Consider the following 21,090-nt stretch of genomic DNA (forward strand, 5'->3'; position numbering starts at 1 on the left):
AATACCATCAGAAAGATTTTAAAATTTGGGGTGTGTTTTGTTGTATTTACTCGTAAAAGTACTCGGCTACAACCGCACCGATACCACTGATGTCAGCGTGACGTTCCCAGTTCAGAGGAGTGATGTCATCAGTGTGGAGATTGAACTGAAGAAATCACGGTGACAAAAGTATCATTACAGACACAGACGGATACGGATGCTGCGTTCTGTCTGTCCTCTGCGTTCTGTCCATCCTCTGTGTTCTGTCTGTCCTCTGCGTACAGACGGATACGGATGCAGCGTTCTGTCTGTCCTGTGCGTTCTGTCCGTCCTCTGTGTTGGGTCTCCCTTGGGTGCCAAAATGGGCTCTGTAGCGCCACCTATGTACTAAAAAACGCACAAAAACTGCCCTAGCGGCCAGTAGGGCTGTCACAGACGCATGAAACAAATGCCAAAATGTTGGTCTGATTGAGCCCGACAAATCATACACTGACACCCATGAGCTAACTCCAACAGGAAGTTGGCAATCTGCCTTTCAAAGTTACTCAACATTCCTGCGATTACTGCTTATTCATTTCTGACTTTTTTCACACAAGTTATACACCATTAAATTCCCACAAGTCTGCAGAATCCGAAAGTGAAAGAATTTTTGAGATAGGACCTACGATTATGGAATAATCACGATTTGTTTCAAGAATACTTTTACTTTCAATTTTAACTTTGACAGATTGGCCTCTGTTATCAGGCCTAATAATCAGCCATTAGTAATGTGACTGGTTAGTGTGGTGGATAATGCTTTGGACCATCACACAGAGGACCAGAGTTCAATCCCCTGCTGTAGGTGACTTTTTTTCCCCCTTTATATTCATTAACAGAAATTTGCTGCATTTCAATGTGGGTATGTGACAATTTGCACACAGAGGAAAAGTGCACACAATACGTTTTTTTCAAAACAAAAACCTTATTAAAACTAATAAATAATGACTATTAAATAACTTCTTTTCATTTTTATGACCAAATACTCAACTGTTTGTACAATGTTTCTTCATTAAAAATTACTCGTTCTCACAGACACACATGCACACACAATATGGTTTTTCCAAAATGTTCAATTTTATGTTCAGTTATTCATACAATTTCAATTCATTTTTCATACTGATTCTGTCTCTCACATACACACACAAACGCACATGCACACAGTAGGGTTTTCAAAATAAAAATCTCATTTAAAAGTGATGGTGGTTTTAGCAAAGGATCGCTGGTGTTCTGTAGGGATGTAAGGAGGACGGACACAAAAGGGTGGGAGCTGGTATTGGGACGGAGAGGTGTGAGTGGAGCTGAGGTGTCGATGGTCACAGGAGGTGGAATGCATGGGAGGCAGAACACCCGGTGCGAGGACCCGCCCAATGCTGCTTGCAGCTTTAATTATAGTTTTTATTTATTTCAGTTAACAAAAATGTTTTGTTCAATTCTAATTTTTATCATTTCATTAGTTTTCGTTAACGATAATAACCTTGGATACTCGGTATCTGTAAGTACTCAGATGGAAGTACTTGTACTTGTACTGGGTCTGTAGCACAGTGGTCTGGGTGCATCCCTTCTTTCTTCCATGTATGTGTTGACCTTGTGGGACTGTGTGACCCCCCTGTTCAGCTTGACCTCTGACCTCTGTTACAGTATGTCAACCCTGCCTACGAGTCCATCATGGGATACCAACCAGGAGAACTCTTAGGAAAGGAAATCATAGAAGTGCCTAAAAGTGAGAAGAATAAACCTGACCTCCTTGAAACCATCAACTCCTGCATCCGCAAAGGAAAGGTAAGAGCTGGTATACAGTATAAAAAGTAGATGATAAACCTATGTATGTGTCTTTCCCAAAGTGGGTACATTTACCCCCAGGGGGTTATTTCTATAAACTCCATTAAATAAGTCATCATGTACTGAATACAAAAGAAATGAATAGAATTAATGCTGGAATATAAAACACAATAAATACATTCCTAGAATAGTTTTATTGTCAATCGTCTTGTTGAAGCTTTGAAAACATTTGAAGAACATTTATATTTTGTATTATTTAAAGTCAGTTCTTTTTGAGTAGATAAGGCATTATTTTATGCTGATGAAAGGTTCATTTATTAATTACTGACCAATTTATTTATTTTTCTGATCAATGACAGAGGGCACTTTTAATTTAGATTTTACACAAAATTTACTTTAATAAATGTGTTATTTTTAATATATTACAGTTAAATATATCGCCGGCTTCCTGATAAAACCTGCTAAGTGACATTTTTGGTTGGGAATAAAAACCTGCTATCTCCCCTATTAAAGCTTCAAATTTCAGTCTCCTGTGAAAGTTGTTTACATTCCATCATAAGTACCAACATTAAAGGAACAGAATTTTTTTTGTCATATTTCACAGTTTCCTGTTATACAAACAGTTTTTTGTTTCTCCTGTAAAATTTGCCAAAAGTCACATAGCAGGTTTTATCAGGAAGCCGACCATATGTTGTTTGTTTACACATTTTTTAAAATATAAACAGACACCTTTGGCACAGGAACACATTTGGACTCATTTAATTCAATCAAAAATACTGAAGTGAGAGTTGGAGGTACTGGGATAAAAAAAGTCTGTTTCAGGGGTACTCCACTGCAAAAAGTCTATTTCAGGGGTACTCCCCTGTAAAAAGTCTATTTCAGGGGGTGCTCTGCTGTAAAAAGTCTATTTCAGGGGTACTCTGCTGTAAAAAGTCCATTATTGTAAATAGAGTGAGTCTACATGGACCCTCGTACCAGGTCAGTGGTGTTTCATGGACTTAAAGGCAGTTTCAGGGGGGTCTGCTGACTCCAGGGGGGAGGGGGGGGGGTACTTTAAAGGGTAAAGTGACCTCTCCTGGACTCCACTGTCCCCGTTTCATGTGTCCCCACCTACAGACTACCAGGGCAGCTTTAAAGGCCCCTCCCACTGTTTGACCTTCTACCGCTGACCTTCACGCTCTGTGTAGTCAGATTAGGACTCGGCATCAGCTGTGGTCTGATGGACCCGAGCTGAGAGCCAAGCAGACCACAGGAACATCCACATATCTGATAAAGACACATTCAGCAATAGAACTGGACCACAAAACACGCATTCAGCACCAGAACTGGACCACAAAACTACCAGGATTATGAGAGAATTCAGATCACAACAGGGTCTTTCACCTTGGAGACCAGCTCCATGTACATGCTTGTATCGTTCAAAACCAAAGGCTGAATCCACTGAGAATGAACTGTATCGGCTGATCTGTTCACTGGGAAGGATTCAGTCACCTCAGATTTGACACTAAGAATATTCTGGAACAAACAAACAATGAAGTGTTTTGGAATTTGTCCATGTTTTCATGACAGTTTAGGGATGGACAATAACTATCAGCACTAATACCAGAGGTCTGATGTGTATTTTTTACTGCTTTTCTGTGTCTTTTTCTGATGCCGTGTGTGTTATTGTTCCAGGAGTGGCAGGGGATTTATTATGCCAAAAAAAAGAATGGCGACAGCGTTCAGCAAAATGTGAAGATCACACCTGTGATTGGACAGGGAGGGTGAGTGACCTTTGACCTGAATCACCTGCATCAGACCGACCACTAAACATGTGTTTTCATCAGACCGACCTATGACGGCTCCACTAAACATGTGTTTTCATCAGATCGACCAATGACGGCTCCACTAAACATGTGTTTTCATCAGACTGACCTATGACGGCGCCCCTAAACATGTGTTTTCATCAGACTGACCTATGACGGCGCCCCTAAACATGTGTTTTCATCAGACTGACCTATGACGGCGCCCCTAAACATGTGTTTTCATCAGACTGACCTATGACGGCGCCCCTAAACATGTGTTTTCATCAGACTGACCTATGACGGCGCCCCTAAACATGTGTTTTCATCAGACCGACCAATGACGGCTCCACTAAACATGTGTTTTCATCAGACTGACCTATGACGGCGCCCCTAAACATGTGTTTTCATCAGACTGACCTATGACGGCGCCCCTAAACATGTGTTTTCATCAGACCGACCAATGACGGCTCCACTAAACATGTGTTTTCATCAGACTGACCTATGACGGCGCCCCTAAACATGTGTTTTCATCAGACTGACCTATGACGGCGCCCCTAAACATGTGTTTTCATCAGACCGACCAATGACGGCTCCACTAAACATGTGTTTTCATCAGACTGACCTATGACGGCGCCCCTAAACATGTGTTTTCATCAGACTGACCTATGACGGCGCCCCTAAACATGTGTTTTCATCAGACTGACCAATGACGGCTCCACTAAACATGTGTTTTCATCAGACCAACCAATGACGGCTCCACTAAACATGTGTTTTCATCAGACCAACCAATGACGACGCCCCTAAATGTGTTTTCATCAGACCGACCAGTGACCACTAAACATGTGTTTTCATCAGACCGACCAGTGACCACTAAACATGTGTTTTCATCAGACCGACCAATGACGAATGACCACTAAACATGTGTTTTCATCTAAATGTGTTTTCATCAGACCGACCAATGACGAATGACCACTAAACATGTGTTTTCATTCACAGAAAAATCAGACACTATGTGTCTATCAACAGGCCTTTAAACGATAATAATAAGGTGAGAGAGAAGACCAGTGGGCGAGCAGGGGTCACATGACTGTGTGTGTGTCTGTCTGTGTTTGTGTTGTATTGTGTGTTTTACAGTGTGTTTTCTGTTGTGTTGTATAGTGTGTTACAGTGTGTTTTACAGTGTGTTTTCTGTTGTGTGTGTTGTATTGTGTGTTTTACAGTGTGTTTTCTTTTGTGTGTGTTGTATAGTGTGTTACAGTGTGTTTTCTGTTGTGTGTGTTTTACAATGTGTTTCTGTTGTGTGTTGTACAGTGTGTTTTGCAGTGTGTTTTACAGTGTGCGTTCTGCTGTATTGTGTGTTTGACAGTGTGTTTTGTGTTCTATTGTGTGTTTTACAGTGTGTTTTCTTTTTTACAGTGTGTTTGACAGTGTGTTTTGTTTTGTCTTGTATAGTGTGTTTTACAGTGTGTTTTCTGTTGTGTGTGTTGTACAGTGTGTTTTGCAGTGTGTTTTACAGTGTGTTTTCTGCTGTATTGTGTGTTTGACAGTGTGTTTTGTGTTGTATAGTGTGTTTTACAGTGTGTTTGACAGTGTGTTTTGTGTTGTATAGCGTGTTTTATTGTGTGTTTTACAGTGTGTTTTCTGTTCTGTGTGTTGTAGTCTGTTTTGCAGTGTTTTACAGTGTTTTTTCTGCTGTATTGTGTGTTTGACAGTGTGTTTTCTGTTCTATAGTGTGTTTTACAGTGTGTTTTCTTTTTTACAGTGTGTTTGACAGTGTGTTTTGTTTTGTCTTGTATAGTGTGTTTTACAGTGTGTTTTGTGTTGTGTAATGTGTTTTACATTTTGTTTTACAGTGTGTTTTCTTTTTTACAGTGTATTTGACAGTGTGTTTTGTGTTGTATAGTGTGTTTTACAGTGTGTTTGACAGTGTGTTCTCTTTTTTACAGTGTGTTTTACAGTGTGTTTGATAGTGTGTGTTGTGTTTTACAGTGTTTTCTTTTTTACAGTGTTTTTTACAGTGTGTTTTCTTTTTTATAGTGTGTTTGACAGTGTGTTTTGTATTGTATAGTGTGTTTCATAGTGCGTTTTACAGTGTGTTTTCTGTTCTATAGTGTGTTTTACAGTGTGTTTTCTGTTCTATAGTGTGTTTTACAGTGTGTTTTGTTTTTTACAGTGTTTGACAGTGTGTTTTGTGTTGTATAGTGTGTTTCATAGTGCGTTTTACAGTGTGTTTTCTGTTCTATAGTGTGTTTTACAGTGTGTTTTCTGTTCTATAGTGTGTTTTACAGTGTGTTTTGTTTTTTACAGTGTTTGACAGTGTGTTTTGTGTTGTATAGTGTGTTTTACAGTGTGTTTTGTGTTTGACAGTGTGTTTTATGGTGTGTGTTTTTTTTTTTACAGTGTGTTTTACAGTGTGTTCGACAGTGTGTTTTGTATTTTACAGTGTGTTTGACAGTGTGTTTTGTGTTGTATAGTGTGTTTTACAGTGTGTTTTATTTTTTACAGAGTGTTTGACTGTGTTTTCTTTTTACAGTGTGTTTTACAATGTGTTTTCTTTTTTACAGTGTGTTTGACAGTGTGTTTTGTGTTGTATAGTGTGTTTGACAGTATGTTTTACAGTGTGTTTTGTGTTTGACAGTGTGTTTTACAGTGTGTTTTCTTTTTTACAGTATATTTTACAGTGTGTCTTCTTTTTCACAGTGTATTTTACGGTGTGTTTTCTTTTTTACAGTGTTTTGTGTAGTGTGTTTTACAGTGGGTTTTGTGTTTGACAGTGTATTTTACAGTGTGTTTTCTTTTTTATGGTGTGATTTACAGTGTGTTTTGTGTTTTACAGTGTGTTTGACAGTGTGTTTTGTGTTGTATAGTGTGTTTTACAGTGTGTTTTGTGTTTGACAGTGTTTTTTTACAGTGTGTTTTCTTTTTTACAGTGTATTTTACGGTGTGTTTTATTTTTTACGGTGTGTTGTATAGTGTGTTTGACAGTGTGTTTTGTGTTTGACAGTGTGTTTTACAGTGTGTTATCTTTTTCACAGTGTATTTTACAGTGTTTTCTTTTTTACAGTGTATTTTACATTGTGTTTTCTTTTTTATGGTGTGTTTTACAGTGTGTTTGACAGTGTGTTTTGTGTTTTGCAGTGTGTTTGACAGTATGTTTTGTGTTGTATCTTGTGTTTCACAACGTGTTTGACAGTGTGTTTTTTGTCCTCTCCAGACTGATAAACCAGGTGATCGAGCCCAGGCTGAGTCTCAGACAGGTACGCTCCTCCTCCTCCTCCGTCCCATAGATGTGAATGTGATCAGACTGATACACAATGGACCTGTTCCACTGGACGGCAGCTTGTTAGCACCACCTAGGACAAAGAAAAACACCTGTCTCTACCACAATAAAGTCGTAATATTATCACAATAAAGCCATAATATTATCACAATAAAGCCATAATATTATCACAATAAAGTCGTAATATTATCACAATAAAGTTGTAATATTATCACAATAAAGTCATAATATTTTGAAAATACATTTACAATAGTGTGATTAAAAAGACAGAGGAAATTTACTCCAAATGTGTTCGATTCTTGCGACTAAACAAACCCAAACATGAGCAAACTGTCTTTAAAGGCCTTGGACTAATGCTAATGTGTAGATGGTGGGCGGGGCTAATAGTCTCAGTATGTGGTGGGTGGGGCTATAGTCTCAGTATTTGGTGGGCAGGGCTAATAGTCTCAGTATTTGTCCTATGTGCGTAAACCCCAGGTGACAGTAGAACCTCCCAGAATGTTCCAGTTCTCCATTCTCAGACCAGTGGGGACCACTGTATTCTGGTAAATTATATTTATACACCTGTTTTTAAATTATGACGTTATTCTCATTATATTACAACTTCATTCATGTAAAATTACAGGTTTTATCTTAGTATTTTGCAACTTTATTCTGGTAGTGACTTTTTCTTTTCTTCTGTGGCCCTGATACGCTGTTGTTCCACTGGTTCCACAACAGGAACACATACAGTTGTGTGTATTGGTGTGTGTTGTTTTCTGTTGGTATGTGTTGTTGTGTATTGTGTGTTGTTGTGTGTTGGTGTTAATGGACATGTGTCTTTTTTTCCGCAGACATTCAGTCCAATAAGCACAAAGACAGAAGGAAAGGCTCTCTGGACGTCAGATCCACCACATCTAGAGGCAGTGATGGTGAGAAGACAAGGACCAGGGATGGACACATGGACTACAGACTCATATGCACACACAGTGGGACACAGTTGTACCAGTGCAGTAGTACCAGTGTAGTAGCACTAGTACATTAGTACCAATGTAGTAGTACCAGTACAGTAGTACCAGTACAGTAGTACCAGTATAGTACAGGGTTCCTGCTGGGTCTTAAAAACTCTTAAAAGTCTTGAATTTCCAAATCTGCCTTTAAAACCTTCCAAACCTTCCAAAGTCTTCCAGATGTGTTCCAGTTGATGTGGTTGCTCTACAGTTGTGTTTCCACAACTTTCTTTAACCCTTTCATTTCTGACGTCCACATGTGGACCCATAGATGGACTGATGCTCCAAAGGGTTCTAAAGGTACTATTGTCCAGACCACGTGGGTTCAGTCTGTACAGACCCTAGATCTGCTCCAGTTCAATGTGGACTGATCTGGGATCTGTTCCAGTTCAATGTGGACTGATCTGGGACCTGCTCCAGTTCAATGTGGACTGATCTGGGATCTGCTCCAGTGGACCTCCTCAGACCCACACATGGGTTTACTGTCCACCACTGGACAACAGGGTCACAGAGTGAGACCAAAACTAACTAAACTGCCCTCTGTAAAAGGACAGTCCATAAGAAAATGGACTAAAACAGAGTCAAATATTGAGCTGTCAATCTTCACAGGTTATGATGTCATTATTTTTGTGGTCCTGCCCCCTGAATCTTGGACTGGGCTGAATGTAGAACCTGGACCTGCAGGACTTGAACGTCCCTGCAGGACTTGAACGTCCCTGCAGGACTTGAACATCCCTGGTGTCTCCTGTGGACATGAGCGTCCTGACTGTCTGTGTGTGTTTGTGTTTCAGGGAGTTCCCAGCGCAGACACTCCTCCATGGCTCGAATCCACTCCATGACCATCGAAGCACCCATCACTAAGGTGGGTGGAGCCCCGTCCTCTGTCATGTGATCATGTGATGGGGGGCATAAAACACCACATTTCACACAGAAGAAGGAACCAACGTCAGAGCAGAACGTCCCACTGTCGGAGCCGTGGACACACCGAGTCCCCACAGACGGATCACATGAGTCGCTGCGGGTCCTCTGTTGGATCATGTGACTGTGGAGTCAGTCCCTGAAGGCGTCACACTCCTCTGAGAATAGAGATGCATTCAAGGGTTCCTGCACTCGTGCACTTGAACACACCACGGCAGAAACCAACCAATAGAATAACAAAGATTCAACCCTAACCCTGACACTAACCCAGACCCTAACCCTGTCTCTAACCCTAACCCTGTCCCTAACCCTAACCCTAACCCTGACCCTGACACTGACCCTAACCCTGGTAAAACTATCCATTTACAAAGGAAGAAGAAAACAGAAGTAGTGGTTAACACAAACACAGTTCAAACAGTTTGGAGTAAAAAGTACACATACCCACTAAAAAATGTAGAAAAGTAACAGTGAAAAGTACCTTTCCAAAGTACAGATAGATAAAACCTTTACTTAAGTACAATAACAAAGTACTTTTATGAATGAAATGAAACAAAAGAGACAAAAACCAAACTGAGGAGAATATGGAATGAAAATGAGCTGGACTGTAGATGTGGAGTCCTGACCCATGAAACCCAGGTGATCCAGGTGACCCATGGGACTATTGAAGGACTTTTTATGGACTATTGATGGACTATTGGCGGACTATTGATAGACTATTGACGGACTATTGAAAGACTATTGACAGACTATTGGTGGACTATTGACAGCTTATTGACGGACTATTGATGGACTATTGACAGACTATTGGTGGACTATTGGCAGACTATTGACGGACTATTGGTGGACTATTGACAGATTATTGACAGACTATTGATGGACTATTTACAGACCGTTGACGTACTATTGACGTACTATTGCCTTCATGGATTCTGACTCTGGTCCTGTTCTTCTGGTCCTGGTCCAGGTCATCAACATCATCAACGCGGCTCAGGAGAGCAGCCCCATGCCGGTGGCCGAAGCCCTGGACCGGGTCCTGGAGATCCTGAGGACCACTGAGCTCTACTCCCCTCAGCTGGGCACCAAGGACGAAGACCCCCACACCAACGACCTGGTGGGGGGGCTGATGACGGTAAGGCCTCCAGCAGGGTCTCCACTGTGGTCCCTGTGGACCAGGGTCTCCACTGTGGGCCCTGTAGACCCCGTGGACAACAGAGGGACCATCACATGTTCAGCCCACTGTGGACCCTGTAGACCAGGGTCTCTACTGTGGACCCTGTAGACCACAGAGGGAACCATCACATGTTCATTCCACTGTTTCATCAGTTTGTGTATTTTCCTTCATTGTATCCTTTGTTTTTGTTGTTGTTTTGTTGCTTTTACTACATTTTCATTTTCCAAGTCCTTTAGGTTGTTTTGGTTTTGTTCTTCGCTGCATTTTTTTGTGTTGCATTTTTTTTACCTTGTTTTTGTGTTTTTGGATTTTTTTTAAAATCATCTTTGTCTCATTGCACCTTTTACTTTGTTTTCATTTTGTTGTGTCTTTTACAGAGGTAGGTAGTAACGCATTACATTTACTCTGTTAAATTTACTTAAGTAACTTTACATAAATTGTACTTTTAAGAGTACTTTTAATACGACATACTTTTTACTTTTACTTGAGTATATTTATGAAGAAGAAACACTAGTTCTACTTAGGGCTGGGTAAAAAAATCGATTTAATCGATCTTAGATCGATCTCATTTTAATTTTGCGTAATCGATTGATAGTGGATGAGATCGATTTTTCAGAGCAGGACCGGGAGTACGCGGAAGCGCGGTCTTGCGAACCGCTGGGGAAAACTTGGTCTCGCTTGCGAAAAAGATGCGGAAAAGACGCGGTGGGGAACACCCCTCAGATGGAGGTCCTCCAGCCGCAAACTCGAACCCGCAGTGTGAGCAAAGTGGCCGCCCGGCGAGTCGCGGAAGCCGGTTGTTCTTGGAATAATAACTTGGATCCATACTATCACCTATGGCTGAGTATGGAGTTAGAGGAAGAGTAAAGTAAAGCGACAATGTCCGACCACTATGCTACCCCACGACCAGCATTCATGGAGCGCGTGCACCCCCGAGCCCCGCTCCGCTCCAGCCACCAATTACGGAATGCCCCCCCCCCCAGTGAGTAGTAGCCTCCAGCCATAAAACAGAATGAAGGTGACAAAGTCCGTTCTTAACCACTGTAAAAACATGGACATGTTTCTGTCCTGTTCATTATTTCAGAGCACATTCAGCAATTTACTGCTGAAATGTTATATTTGTTTCCTTTCTAATATCAATATTGATACCAGTATTGATGTGTTGCATGACTGCGGTACTTAAATAATCAGGTTACAGCTCAAAATTGTACTTTGGTATCACTAAATTACTCTGAATCAATCAATTAATACTGAATCGAATCGATATTGAATCGAATCGAATCGCGATTAATCGATTCAGAACTTGATGAATCGAAATCGAATCGATTATGGAAATTGGCCATGATACCCAGCCCTAGTTCTACTCCATTACAATGGCATACACTCCGCTCATTACTTTTAGTTTTAGTAATTTGTTCATGCATGAACCATTTGTTTTGTTTTGTTAGAAAGACTTCTGCCAAAAACTCACATGACCGTGTTTCACCAATCACCAGTCAAACAGAGTCTTGCTACGTTTGACTCCGTATCAGCATGATTAGTACGAGGTATACGGTATTTGTAAGTAGCTGTAATGTTCCCATATGTATTTTATTTTAACATTTCATTTATTAATTGTTGAATTTAAAAGAACAATAAATACGATGTTACTCAGGAAGTGCTCAGTACTTGAGTATTTTTTTCATTAAGTACCTTTTTACTTTTACTTGAGTAATTATTTGGATGACTACTTTTTACTTGTACTTGAGTAAGATTTTTCTAAAGTAACAGTGCTTCTACTTGAGGATAATTTTTGGCTACTCTACCCACCTCTGGTCTTTTAATGAGATTTCAGATTTTTCAGATTTTCAGTTTTATTAATTGTCATTCAAATAAGAACATCCCAGATGCTCTTTACAGAACAAAATAAAAACACAGAAAAAAATCTTAAAAACACCAACCAAAAAAAAATCATATATATGATAAAATATTAAAAACTGCACTAAAATAAATAAATAAATATTTAGTAAAGATAAAAAAAATTATATTGCACGATGGAGGGGTCACTATTTACTATGTTTCTAATACCTGTTCAATTCACTCGTTAGTGTTTTATTGTAGATTCCATATATTAAATATATTAGTAAATGTTTTAAACCCCTGTTCCTTCACTCGTTTGTGTTTTATTGTTGTGTATTTCCACTGTATTTTCTCATTTCTTCCTTTTGTGTTTCCACACAGGACGGCTTACGCAGATTATCAGGAAACGAATACATCTTTTCTACAAAGCGTAAGTTTCCATGGAAACCAGGACTGAACTGTAAACTGATGATGATCCTGAACATATTTGATCTCATACTGTAGACTTGAATCTGTTTATTGTCAGTTGGTCCAGTTGGGTTCACCTGCTGCAGTGTTTTACTTTATGTCGCTCAGATGTTGAACATATGTTTGATGGTTCTAATATTTTAGAACAGATGTCTGGAATGTTCTGAAGTGTTTGCCATGTTCAGATCTTCAGTGTATGAGGTCATACACTCCAGTACTGAGGCCAGTCGTGCATAGGGCTGTGTATTAGCAAGAATCTGGCGATACAATACAAATCACAATACTAGGATCACAATATATCATGATACTGTTAAAAAGGCAATTTTTTGTTTTTTCCTTTTTTTAAATGATTATTTCCTGGAAGAAATGAATTACAGCAGAAATCTGCACAAATACTAAACACATTTTTATTTGATCCCAACAGGATCCAATGCTATATCACAAAATGTTCCTGTGTTCAAACTAAAATTCTGTTTTACAGACATTACAGTTTAAAATCCTGTTCAAATGTTCATATTCTATTAGTTCAGAACTAACATCAGAACAGTATTTTAGTTCAATCCCAACAAAGGAACGAATATTATTTAATAAGAGTGTTAAATAAGAATAAATAAAATATAAACAAAAAGAAAAACAAAAAAAATGACTCTCCACAATATCTGCATTTGAATAAATACCTAAAAGTATTGATACAGTACTTTTTAATATCGATACAGTATTGTGAAATGAAATATCGCCGTATGTATGTATATATATATATATATATATATATATATATATATATATATGTAAAATTTAAAAAGTTTAAAAATTTAAAAAATGAAGAAAAATAATTTTTAAAATTAATAATAAATAATAATACAAAAAAAAAAAAAAATTAATTGATGAATTTAGAAAATAAAAAAAAAAAGAAAGAAATATCACGATATATTGCAGAACCGATATCTTACACCCCTAACTACTACTACTGCTAAATCCTGTGACAGCCAGACGCTGTAGCAGTGGACAGGTCATCTGTTGTCCTCGTCTTCTTAATTTAAACAGTGGTCCTTGCGTTTCAGAGCCTCACCACATCCCCTCCCACCTGACCACGCCCCTGTCGTTGAATGACATCCCCCCTCGCATCGCCCAGACCATGGAGAACGAGGACTCCTGGGACTTCGACATTTTCAACTTGGAGGCCGCCACCATGAAACGGTGAGACCGCTACAGACTCAACCTCCCATGAAGGATACGTCTACGTGTGTTTGTTGACCTGACTGCATTGACTCTGCCCACAGGCCTCTGACGTTCCTGGGCCTGAAGATCTTCTCCCGCTTCGGGGTCTGTGAGTTCCTCAACTGCCCCGAGGCCACTTTACGCTCCTGGTTACAAGTGATCGAAGCCAACTACCACTCCACCAACTCCTACCATAACTCTTCTCACGCAGCCGACGTCCTGCACGCAACCGCGTATTTTCTGTGCAAGGAGAGGGTCAAGGTAAAGTCCAACATATCTGCATCATATCTGCGTCACATCTGCGTCACATCTACGTCATATCTGCATCATTTCAGCGTCATATCGGCATCATATCTGCACCGACACAGCAAAATAGGCTCTGTTCACACTGCAGTGAAATGTGGTCCAAATCCGATTTTTGTGTCCATATGTGACCTAGAGCTGATCTATTAAAGACAGTCTGAACAGCACTAATCTGACCCAGACCACTTCCATATGTGGTCCTAAATCTGACCCAGACCACTTTCATATGCAGTCCTAAATCTGACTTGGACCACTTTCATATGTGGTCCAAAATCTGACCCAGACCACTTTCATATGTGGTCCTAAATCTGACCCAGACCACTTTCATATGCAGTCCTAAATCTGACCCAGACCACTTTCATATGTGGTCTTAAATCAGACCCAGACCACTTTCATATGTGGTCCTAAATCTGACCCGGACCACTTTCATTTGTGGTCCTAAATCTGACCCAGACCACTATCCTTTAATATGAAATAATATTGTTAAAATTGTACTTATTTTTCTCAAGCAGTTTCAGTTTTTTTCAGGTTACTCACATCTTTTTTGTTTGGATAGTCTGTAAATGTAAATATTTTCATAATTTAATGTTTTTTTTTGCTTGAAAACAAAGAGAACAAGAAAAGCATTCCGAGAGCGCAGACCTCCGCCAAGACAGATCTGCCCCCCCACCCCCGATCACCACCAAAATTTAATCATTTCTTCCTTGTGCCAGTATCAACATTTCCTGAAAGTGTCATGAAAATCCATCCATAACTTTTTGAGTTATCTTGCTAACAAACAAACAAACATGCACACAAACACACAAAGCAAAGTGAACACTATACCTCCTGGCGGAGGTAATAATTTGCAGTTGATATTATTCATAGCCTGTTTTGCTAATATTGGACTGGTCCGACCCATTGAAAGTGGACAGAACCTGACAGAACCTGAGTTTGCCATCCTGGTCCTAGAGTGGGTCAGTGGTTCAGGATCTGATGAAGGTGGAGCTTCAGTTAAGACGATTACCAAAGGGCCCATTTCTGAGCTCAGCTGAGGGAGCTGTGATTGGCTGCGTCTTGATCCCACCTCCTCTGATGGCTCTGGTTCCTTCATAGCCCTAACCCATACTTCAGTTTTCATTCAGGTTTAGAATGGGGGGGTATTTGTCAATAATTAGTTTTGTGTCATTTACACCGTGGAGAAAGAGCTACATAAAATTAAGATAGGGTTATCAATAAACATAAACAAAACTGCATTTATTGTATTTACAAAACGCAAAAATAAAAATCTAATTAGACTAATGTTCAGTAATATACCAATACACACAGTAAATGATCATCAGTTCTTCAGTGTAATTCTAGATCATGAATTGAACTGAAAAAAAAAAAAATCCAAACAAAGTATCAAAAGTAATAGTAATAATATATAAACACAGATACAGCTGAAAGAAAAAGAGTGAGTTGGTAATCTGCTGCTCCTTAGTGATGCCCTAACCCAAACCCTGACCCTGACCCCTGATCCCTGACTTACAGAGTGGGTCAGTGGTACAGTATCTGATGGAGGTGGAGCTTCAGTTAAGATGATTACCAAAGCACCTATTTCTGACCTCAGCTGAGGGATCTTTGATTGGCTTAGAACCTGAGCTGCAAAGTTACATCAGCCAAGAGTAAGCAATGCCTGGAAGTCTGCACCCAGGGCACGAGGACACAAGGGCTGTCCAAGGAAAGGAAAGGAAACAAAATGAACTGAACTGAACTGCTCTCCTCTGGAATCTAAAGTCTTCATTCCAACACATTCATTTATTAGATGACGTCTGTTGTGGATTCAGTTGTTGGATCAAACCAACACCAGTCCAATAGAATCCAACCCGTGTCTTTAAATAAATCCTTTGACATGTCTTGTTTGGGACTGAAAGTGTCTGTCCGTCCACGTCCACCCAGACCTCCTGTCTACGTCCACCTACGCGTCTTCTGTCTTTTCTTTGTTTTCAGCAAAGTCTGGATCCCATCGATGAGGTGGCCGCTCTAATTGCTGCCACCGTGCACGACGTGGACCACCCGGGACGCACCAACAGCTTCCTGTGCAACGCCGGCAGCGAGCTGGCCATCCTCTATAACGACACGGCGGTGCTGGAGAGTCACCACGCCGCGCTGGCCTTCCAGATCACCACCAGAGACGACAAGTGCAATATCTTCAAGAACATGGAAAGGTGAGAGGAAGGGGGTGGGGGGGGGCTCCATAACACACACAAAAACTACCCAGTATTGTAGATTACATTCAGACCATGAAGGAATGGGGCAGGGCTTCCACCTGTTTCCATGGGTGTGGTGTTTGGGGCGGAGCTTTGTGACCACCAACCCAAACAAGGTGATGAACACTGGAACACACTGGATCACATGACTCCATGAACCAGAAACTGTCCTACCTGGTCTATTCTATTTAATTTTATGTGTTCTGTCTGGTCTATTCTATTTAATTCTATGTGTTCTATCTGGTCTTTTCTGTTTAATTCTATGTGTTCTACCTGGTCTATTCTATTTAATTCTATGTGTTCTACCTGGTCTATTCTGTTTAATTCTATGTGTTCTACCTGGTCTATTCTGTTTAATTCTATGTGTTCTACCTGGTCTATTCTGTTTAATTCTATGTGTTCTACCTGGTCTATTCTGTTTAATTCTATGTGTTCTATCTGGTCTATTCTATTTAATTCTATGTGCTCTACCTCATGTCTGACTTTATCTATAGTTCTAGATGAATGTACCTGTTTAAAGGACAGACGGGGACATGTACATATACAAACACATGAAAACATTGTATTTCAAAGTAAAAGCCTGTGTGTTCTAATGGTGGTGCTTGTGCTGTGGCATCCCCTGGTGGTGACAGGTGGTTATAGCGCATCTGAAAAAATACTAAGACTAAAAATAGAAGAAGAAGATGCATTGAAATCAAATACAGGAGGAAGTCTGGTCTGTCCACAGTAGTGATAATATCTAAAACCATTAATTTCACACGGTTATCTACATTTTGGATTTATTTCAGATTGAACAGAGAATGATTTAAATGTTTTCTAATGTCATCTATAAAAGCACACGGGACACATACAGACTGATTGAATTTGAGTTCCTCTATTTTAGATGAATATTTTTACAGAAAATTCAGATATTTTTCCATATCTCCTCCTAATGGATGATCACTGTTGGAAAAATAAGACTAAAGGGATTTTGTTGATTTTTTTTATTCTTCACTGCACCAGCATTTTATTTTATTTTAATATTTTTTTATTATTTTATTTTATTTATCTTTGTTTTGTTTTATTTTATTTTGTTTTATTTTATTTGATTACATTATTTTGTTTTGTTTTATTATTTTATTTTGTTTTATTTTATTTTGTTTTATTTTATTTTATTTATTTATTTATTTTTATTTTTATTTACTTTAATTTTGTTTTGTTTTATTATTTTATTTTATTTTGTTATTTATTTTTATTTTTGTTTTATTATTTTATTTTATTTTATTTTAGTCCAGTGACAGTGGTTGATTATTGGTCTTAGTTTTCTCATAATTGTGAGACAAACCCGTGGATCTGCTCCAGAACCTTCTAGAATTCTGATCAATGTGATTCTAAACGTTCATGAACTGAATGTTCAGGGACGAGACTGAGACATTTCTTATCACAAAATTTCACATGATTTTTTTAATAAATAAATAAATTTAAAAACTTGTGTGTATATATATATATATATATATATATATATTCTTAGATTTTTTTTTTAGATTCTTTACAGATTTTTGAAAAGATTGAAAGTTAAGATTCACTATTGGCTGTTGCTTCCTCCTTTTCCCTGTTGCCCCACCCCCTCCCTCTGTCCAGGAACGAGTACCGGACCCTGCGCCAGGCGATCATCGACATGGTGTTGGCCACAGAGATGACCAAACACTTCGAGCACGTCAACAAGTTTGTGAACAGCATCAACAAACCTCTGGCAGCTGTGGAGGAGAACGGGGTGAGATGACCGCTGACCCCTAACCCCTGACCCCTAACCCTGACCCCTAACCCCCCCGATCACCTCCACCTCCATCCTCCTCCACGTTTATGGGTGGACTTCCACTCCAGTACACTTCTAGGTTCCATCATTCCACTTCCTGTCAGTTTTACTTTGTCGTTGTCTTCTGTTTCCAGGGAAACGGTGATGAAGAATCAGTCAAAAGCATCCTGACGTCTCCTGAGAACCGCATCCTGGTCAAACGGATGCTCATTAAGTGCGCAGACATCTCCAACCCCTGTAGGCCTCAGGAACTGTGTATTGAATGGGCCGGACGCATCTCTGAGGAGTACTTTGCACAGGTGATGATGAAGCCGCCGTTCCAGGTGGTGGCTGCTCATTGGTTAATGCAGCGACCGACCGGGTTTGAACATGACGGTGTTCTGTTGTCTCTTCCAGACCGACGAGGAGAAGAGACAAGGTCTGCCGGTGGTCATGCCTGTGTTTGACAGGAACACCTGTAGCATCCCCAAGTCCCAGATTTCCTTCATAGACTATTTCATCACAGACATGTTTGATGCATGGGATGGTAAGACCCACATCCAGTCTGTACTGCACCAACCCACATCCAGTCCGCACCGCACCAACCCACATCCAGTCCGCACCGCACCAACCCACAACCTGTCCGCACCGCACCAACCCACATCCAGTCCGCACCGCACCAACCCACATCCAGTCCGCACCGCACCAACCCACAACCTGTCCGCACCGCACCAACCCACATCCAATCCGCACTGCACCAACCCACATCCAGTCTGCACCATGTGAACCCACATCCAGTCTGGACTGCACGAACCCACATCCAGTCTGCACCGCACCAACCCACATCCAGAACGCACCACACGAACCCACATTGAGTCCGCACCGCACGAACCCACATCCAGTCTGCACCGCGTGAATCCACATCCAGTCTGCACCGCGTGAATCCACATCCAGTCTGCACCGTGTGAATCCACATCCAGTCTGCACCGCACAAACCCACATCCAGTCTGCACCGCACGAACCCACATCCAGTCTGCACCGCACGAACCCACAGCAGCTGGAGATGTCCAGTAGTTGGGTTTGTTCTGAAGGGCTCCTCCCACCAACAACCGGAACCATGGCACAGGCCCAAGTCACCCCATGGCCCTCCCCCTCCCCCTTACCTGTTTCCCTTGGCCCTCCCCTTACCCCTCCCCCTTAACTGTCTCCCTTGGCCCTTCCCTTTACCCTTCCCCCTCCCCCTTACTTGTCTCCCTTGGCCCACCCCCTTGGCCCTCCCCCTTAGCCCCTCCCCTGTGACTCATCAAGAATCAGGACTCCCTTACCCCTTCACATAACTGTGCAAAATGAAGGGGGAGGGGTAAGGGGGAGGGGCCAAGGGGTGAATGGGGATTGGGCCCTTAAACAGCTCCTGTGCACCTGCTCTGTGACGTACGTCCGATCTCCACAGTGGTTGTTCAGTCCGTTTCCGTTTAACTTCCTGCTCTAGTCACAACCATGGGGAAACGGACAGACAGAAAAACTGGAACTGTCAGAAAAAGGAACCAATCTAATTTGAGGGATTGACGGCGTTTGTAGCTCAAACCCGTCCACCCTTAGCAGTTCTGTGGATCAGATCCTCGCCTAAATGTCTGTTACCTGTTCTTTAAGTGATGCTTAAGTTGGATTTTCATAATAAAAGTGTATGGTAAATATTGTAAGTCAAATAAAGCAGGATTTTTTAATTTGGCAGGCGAAAAATAGTTTTGACCAATAATTTTTGGAGGTCACTAACCAATGACAGATGAGGTAAAAAGTTAATTTTACGCCCTGCGTCCCTGTCTGTAGGTCACATGACCAGACATTCGATTATACAGACCGCTCTTGGTCCCCTGGTCTGAGACGGATGTGTGTGTGGGAGGAGTTACACAGAAATAGGAGGGGCTCTTGACTGGAACATGAATGCTGTTGGAAACAAGGAGGACATGAAGAAGAGCAACACACATGAAAAACACAAACCAAGTCCAAAAACACAAGCACATGTTTGGAATAGAGGGCGTATGTGTGTGCAGTGAAAGCAGCCTCATTAACCCCTCACCCTGCCCCGCCCCCTCCTCTTTGTCTCCTCCTGCAGCCTTTGCGGACCTCCCTAATCTTATGCAGCACTTGGACAATAACTTCAAGTACTGGAAAGGCCTGGACGAGCGGAAGCTGCACAGCCTACGACCGCATCCAGAGTAGGAGCTGAAGTATGGGCCTCAGCAAACCAGGACCAGGACCAGGTCAGGTCAGGTCCAGGCCTCTTGTTGCCGCTCTCCTTCCCTGTGGGCCTACGGGGGTCCTGGCCTTCACACTCCTGCTTCTTCAGCGCTCTGAGCACGTCTGCACATGTGGACCCCCCACAGGGACCGTTAACGTGGACCTGGACCCCACACAGGGACCGTTAACGTGGACCTGGACCCCCCACAGGGACCGTTAACGTGGACCTGGACCCCACACAGGGACCGTTAACGTGGACCTGGACCCCACACAGGGACCGTTAACGTGGAACTCATATGCAGATGATGGACTCACCGAGGGCTGATGAACTTAGCGGCATGTCGGGGGCGTGTGATGGACGTGTCCAGCGTGGCTGTCGGAGCGTCAGGACTCAGAGCTGCAGCTCCAGTCCAGCGTCCGTCCTCCATGTCCTCCATGTCCTCCATGTCCTCCATGTCCTCCATGTCTATGTGGACCGTCCTGGATCCACCTGTGAAGAACCAGCGCTCAGGTTCTCTTCCCCAGGAGTCAGTGGTAGAAAGGTGGTCTCCAACCAGGACTAGTCTGCCCCCCCACCCCCACCCAGAGGCCACGCCAGCAAATAAAAGAAACTACGAACTTTTATTGTCTTGTTTTGTTTGTTTTTTGTTTTTTTGTCGGCAATATTTTCATGTGTTCTTCAGAAATGCATACAAGTTGAACTCATGTCATGGAAACAGGTGTGTGTGTGTGTGTGTGTGTGTGTGTGTGTGTGGGGTTTGTGTGTGGGGGGGTCACTCCAGAGGGACAAAACGTCATAATCGTAGATTACTAATGACATAATTTGTGAACTTTTGTAGATATTCCATATTTTCTATTTTGAAATAAATGAATTGGGTGATGAGAACAAATGAATTTAAAAAAAAGAGAGAAAAGCCAAAGTTGATGCAGATCAGTTCTACTCTCATTCTCCAACGTTCACCCTCCTTCATTTGGAGTATCACCGTGTTCCACAGGTTTATTTTCTTATCAGGATCCAGTCCGTGTTTGAATGAACACTTTTGTATTGCACTGTAAAACAATAGTAGAAACGTTTCTGTC

The 21,090-nt window shown here is 41.4% G+C and overlaps 1 protein-coding gene across 2 annotated transcripts in view; it reads left to right on the plus strand.

The window, feature by feature from the left end:
- pde8a (phosphodiesterase 8A) overlaps positions 1-21,068 on the plus strand; it is a 66,611-nt gene extending 45,543 nt beyond the window's left edge. For both annotated transcript variants that reach the window (XM_030130900.1, XM_030130901.1), the window contains exons 8-22: positions 1,657-1,797; positions 3,472-3,560; positions 4,578-4,629; positions 6,796-6,838; positions 7,695-7,772; positions 8,642-8,712; positions 9,733-9,897; positions 12,160-12,208; positions 13,308-13,443; positions 13,527-13,725; positions 15,739-15,956; positions 17,619-17,751; positions 17,928-18,092; positions 18,190-18,319; positions 19,886-21,068. In XM_030130900.1, coding sequence (XP_029986760.1) covers positions 1,657-1,797; positions 3,472-3,560; positions 4,578-4,629; positions 6,796-6,838; positions 7,695-7,772; positions 8,642-8,712; positions 9,733-9,897; positions 12,160-12,208; positions 13,308-13,443; positions 13,527-13,725; positions 15,739-15,956; positions 17,619-17,751; positions 17,928-18,092; positions 18,190-18,319; positions 19,886-19,992 — 1,776 coding nt within the window. In that variant the 3' untranslated portion in view covers positions 19,993-21,068. The remainder of the gene's footprint in view (positions 1-1,656; positions 1,798-3,471; positions 3,561-4,577; positions 4,630-6,795; positions 6,839-7,694; positions 7,773-8,641; positions 8,713-9,732; positions 9,898-12,159; positions 12,209-13,307; positions 13,444-13,526; positions 13,726-15,738; positions 15,957-17,618; positions 17,752-17,927; positions 18,093-18,189; positions 18,320-19,885) is intronic.
- The last annotated feature ends 22 nt before the right edge of the window (positions 21,069-21,090 follow it).

This window comes from Sphaeramia orbicularis, chromosome 3, assembly GCF_902148855.1.
Source record: "Sphaeramia orbicularis chromosome 3, fSphaOr1.1, whole genome shotgun sequence".
NCBI lineage: Eukaryota > Metazoa > Chordata > Actinopteri > Kurtiformes > Apogonidae > Sphaeramia > Sphaeramia orbicularis.